The 4,619-nt window shown below is 35.7% G+C and overlaps 2 protein-coding genes across 3 annotated transcripts in view; both read right to left on the bottom strand.

Annotated features, from left to right (window-relative positions):
* Positions 1 to 4,619, bottom strand: part of LOC118327159 (bifunctional apoptosis regulator-like) — a 337,943-nt gene that overhangs the window by 323,466 nt on the left and 9,858 nt on the right. The gene's annotated exons all lie outside the window — the stretch shown is intronic.
* On the bottom strand, positions 1,347 to 4,534 carry LOC118327162 (contactin-5-like). The gene is made up of 7 exons (XM_035660427.1): positions 4,435 to 4,534; positions 4,095 to 4,310; positions 3,511 to 3,828; positions 2,676 to 2,933; positions 2,293 to 2,383; positions 2,113 to 2,176; positions 1,347 to 2,022 (listed from the first exon to the last, which is right to left on the bottom strand). The coding sequence occupies exons 1-7, from the start codon at positions 4,490 to 4,492 to the stop codon at positions 1,930 to 1,932; spliced, it is 1,098 nt and encodes a 365-aa protein (XP_035516320.1). The 5' UTR covers positions 4,493 to 4,534; the 3' UTR covers positions 1,347 to 1,929.

The following is a 4,619-nucleotide window of genomic DNA, read 5'->3' as shown; positions in this document are numbered from 1 at the left end:
TCGGACCTCTGGCACTGTCATAAGAATAAGGAACCACCTTGCCGACAGGTTCTCTGTTTACGCTGTTTCTCTTTTTTTTCTTTTTCTTTTTTACTCAGATATGGAACAAAAGAATTTAAAGCTTTTAATAGGAAAAAAATCTGTAAATGTGTTTAAGTATGTAAAGCTTGAAACATCAATAAACACATTTGTTAAAAAAAAAAGTACTTTACTCTTGTGTGATTTTTTTGTGTGATTTGTATATTTTTGTATGATTGTATATTTTAAGTACCATGCACCAAGACAAATTCGTCGTATGTGTAAAAACCTACCTGGCAATAAATCTGATTCTGATTCTGATGAGGAAAACGAAGCTTCCCCTTGCACTGAATGGTTCTCTGTCAACACTCTTTGTGCATTGTGAGAGCACATAATGAAAGATAAAATAAGATGTTCATTTTATTGATGTTCCAAGCAGCACAGGGGAAATATAGTGCAAAGAGTAGAGAAAATATAATAATAAAATAAAAGTATAATGTAACTTATATTATTACCTACATTTATTAGTATAAGTTACACTACTAGTTACTAGGGACAGTAATATTATTACTAGCAATTAGTTATTGCCTAACACTGGGTTGCAAAAATGTAGGGAGGGATAGTGGATCAGTCAGATAAAGTCAGCACAGTGTTAGTCAGTCTATAAACAACCAATACATCCAATTAATGTTTAAAGGATTAGCCTACATTAACTAACTGAAATTACCACCAATGAACTGAATGGAAATCTCCCACATTAAAAGTTCCCATCAAAATAACTTTGTCTGATGTATATTTTTAAAAGCTTACTAAATGTTTTTGTTTTAGGCTCCACAGAAGTTGAGAAGCTATTCATGTCAATTGTTCCAGTGTGTCTGTTGAATAGATTTGCAACTCCTGTAGAATGAGAAGGGTTCCCTAAAGCAAAAAATATATATTTTTATCTCTAACATTCAAGAAATAAAAAAAAAACATTGAGGTATAATCCTCACACCAGACAATAGAAAATCAACCTGTAACAGTCAAGTGAGGAAATCAATGTTTTTAGTCATAGAATGAAATAAAAACATCTAATACTAGAATGTTCAGTCATGCTTCTTGTGTTATGTAGATAATTAACAGCAACAAATTAACACAAAAAACCCCACATAAAATAATGAAAATCCAAAAGTTTATGCCCTTCAGTGGTAAATAGCACTTAAGTTAACTTCCGCTGTAAACTAACATTTTGTGAGTTTACAGTAATGGAGGAAAAAATCAGTTTAAGAAATCAGTTTGTTGTAATTTGGTTTTATTGTAGATATTACAATTAAAATGTCATAGTACAAGACGTACAGTAATGCAAATAAATGGATATGTTATGTAGGGGAGGAAGAAAGCAAAGAGGCTTGTTCAAAGTTATCTCCAGTACATAAAATAATATGAAATTCAATCAACTGTAAATATATCAAACATTATTATTCGACAAACAAGAAAAAAATACTACTAATAAGCAATAACAAGAAAAGTATGCAAGTGAAACATATAAAATATAACAAAAAAATGTAATCTTTTCATGAAAACTGTTATAATGCAAAGCTGATTTGCTTTTTAATTACAGCAGCAATATGCAACAAATTTGTTTCCCAGGAAATTATCTAGAGCATCTGACCAACATCAGCATTATTAACATGCATTAGGTCTTCATGAACGGATGTGTGAATTAGATAAGAGCCAACCCACAGCGGTTGCTAAGGCAAGAAGCAGATATATGGGTAAATGTTCATATCTTTTTGTGTCGTCAGGCTTAGCTGAATCACGTACTCTGAGTTAAGAGGTGCCTTTGCAGTGCTCAGATCTTGTCTTGCCAACTTGAATATAAATGATCAAGACAGATATTTTATCACACACATCTAAACTCTAAGCTGATATTTACACAGTGTCTTCCTGCTGCACTGCTGCTGCTTCTGTCTGTGCTGCAGGATTCATGTCCACAGGTGCGAGGCTGTCATACAGGGGGTCCATCTGAAGGGCAGAGAAAGTAGATGACAGAGGGAACACGCACATGAACATACACACAAACAGTCATTTCTAGGTCGCAGGTTTTGTACTCACCTGGCCAGTTTGTGCTTTGTCACTTGGCTCAGCAGCAGTTTTCTTCTTACTGGACTTTATTCGTCTATATAATATAAATTACTAACGTTAAAAAAACATACCTATTAAGACAACAAGAAGAGTCTAAATAAAGGACATGAATGTACAAAAATAGAAATGTCAGACTTTCAAGTCTTTTACCTCATGATCAGGTAGAGGAGAAATACAGCAAGTGGGGTCGTTGACAAAAAAACCAATTTTACTGCATTCAGTATTCCTATTTCCTTTACAACTGGAGAGAGATTGATATAAGAGATATAAGTTACCAGTGTAGCATATTTCAAAACAATAAAAAAGAAGACACAGAAAGGTATGTTGTAGGTTTTGGCCCTGTACTTAAATCATAATGTCCACAGTCCTCAGGACGGAAGTGTCTGCTACTTTTCATGAGTCTTTTCTTTCCTTATTTAAACGAGGTGTCACAACAAGCTATTATCATGTAACAGAGTACTTAAAACCTGAGACATTTTCTTCAGTTTCAACGGTATCACCCAACAACTGTCAAAACTCAAAGCCATACTCACCATTGACAGTGAGAGTTTCTATGGGGGAGCTGATGTTGTTGTGGGTTTTGACAGCACAGGAGTAGTTTCCTGCATGCTGACTGCTGACTGGGTCTAGAACCAGGTGTTTGTTCTGGTTCTCTGGCAGGGTCAGAGGTCGACCATTCAGGTACCAGATGAATTTTGTGTCGTCAGTCAGAGGACAGCTGGTACTGCAGGTCAGTGTGACTCTCTGACCCTCTGTCACCACTGCAGAAGGAGTAAACTTCACTTCCAGACCTGAAAGATGGTTAGATTAACAAAAAAGAGACATTGTTTAAGCTTGTGTATGTCAACTGGATAAAGTAGATGTCTGATATTTCAGAGAACATACAATATGCATGAGATATTTAATAAATGAATAGAAAAAGCAGAATGCAGGGCTCCTACACAGGGCTAAAGGTTCAGGCAAACTTTTAAAAGTTAATTTGATATGCTAAAATTTAAAATTGGACAATGGATCAGGTTGTGTACTTGTGTCCATCAAATATGTCTAAAATGTCAACACTGATCTGGATTTGCCAAAACAATTATGGATTTTATGAATCCAGGGTTAAAGCTACATAATTCTATGAAAACTGTAGATTAAAACGTTTTTGGACTCTCTACAGTAACTTGCAATGTATATAGATTAGTCTGAGGCACAGCTGTCATGGGAATACAAGAAGCATAAACATTTTCATCTGTGATGCAAGTATTATCTGATTAAGCACAAAACAGACGTTTAAGATTAATGAGTTCACTCTGCTGACAGCTGTTATTACATGGAGAGGGTGAAAGAAATTCCCTATTGAAAGATATTAAGTTAAAGCACTACCTGTGACAACTAAAGTCACTCCAGGCAAATCAGACTGTTCCCATTGTTTGTAATATTGCTGGAGTCTGAATGAGTATTCTGCTGAGTCATTCTTCTTCACGTTATTGATACCCAGGATGTGAGAAATCTTCATGTCATAATACTCCACATTTTTCAGCTCCTCGGCATCCTCATTACTTCTTTTTTTTATATACCAAGACGGTTGCGGCTGGTTGTTGCGATAAGAATATTCACTTGAAATGTTCACCGAAGAGCCTTGTAGAGCACAGATTCTCCTGCTGACGTAATTCACACTCAAACAGTTGTCATCTTCAGCACCTGAAATACAGATTAGAGACTTTTAGCAACAGCTTCATTTACTTACATAAATCTCAAAGAAAGCTTCCGAAATTAATTCCATTTCTGAGATTTCAGGGCGACATAAAGAATGGCCATAAGAGGCCAGTCAGTGTCAGCTTGAATTTTTCTATCAGAGCTATTGCATTTTATTGTAAGGGGTTTTTTGTCCACCCCCCATAGTGTTTAAACAATTTAATTTAAGAACAAATTAGCTTAAAAAATACCATAAGATGGTTTATACTCACAATCTTCACCAGAGTGCAGATCTTCATGGCCTTTTACTGCACAGGAGTAGATCTCAGAATGAGACTGGAAAAGTGTAATATCTTGATTCTCACAGTGACGGTTTAACACTCTGTTCCAGTACCACCTATAGGCAGTATGAGGGTCAGCCATAGGACAGCTGGTGTTACAAGTCAGTATAATACGGTCCTTCAACTTGGTCTTTTGAACATGTACTTCTGTTGGGAGATGCCAAATAAATGTTTCATCAGTTACTTTGATTTATATAGGGATGAGAGTTAGTTAGTGTGTGTGTGTGTGTGTGTGTGTGTGTGTGTGTGTGTTCGTTTGTGGAAACTTAACCTGTTGGATATGTGATGGAGCAGGGCTCATCCTCTGATGTCTGCTTATAAGAACACATTCTCCCTTTAGCATAGGTCACAGTAAAGCAGGTTGATGTGACAGAATCTGGACAAAAAAAATCCCCAAAGTATTCAGTATTTTGATTGTTCGTCTTGATAATAGTCTGTCATAAGATTTATCAACTT

This window comes from Morone saxatilis, unplaced genomic scaffold (assembly GCF_004916995.1).
Source record: "Morone saxatilis isolate NCDOM2014 unplaced genomic scaffold, NCSU_SB_2.0 Contig17, whole genome shotgun sequence".
NCBI classification, from domain to species: domain Eukaryota; kingdom Metazoa; phylum Chordata; class Actinopteri; family Moronidae; genus Morone; species Morone saxatilis.
The sequence above is the reverse complement of the archived record's forward strand: the minus strand, read 5'-3'. Positions and strand labels throughout refer to the sequence as shown.

What these genes read in the sequence shown, in the direction of transcription:
- LOC118327162 (XM_035660427.1), bottom strand. Translation starts at nt 4,492, where the DNA reads ATGTGTTCTTATAAGCAGACATCAGAGGATGAGCCCTGCTCCATCACA. An exon ending in CTCCATCACATATCCAACAG is followed by an intron (nt 4,311 to 4,434) that starts GTTAAGTTTCCA and finishes ATCTCCCAACAG; the next exon opens with AAGTACATGTTCAAAAGACC. An exon ending in ACAAAGCACAAACTGGCCAG is followed by an intron (nt 2,023 to 2,112) that starts GTGAGTACAAAA and finishes TCTGCCCTTCAG; the next exon opens with ATGGACCCCCTGTATGACAG.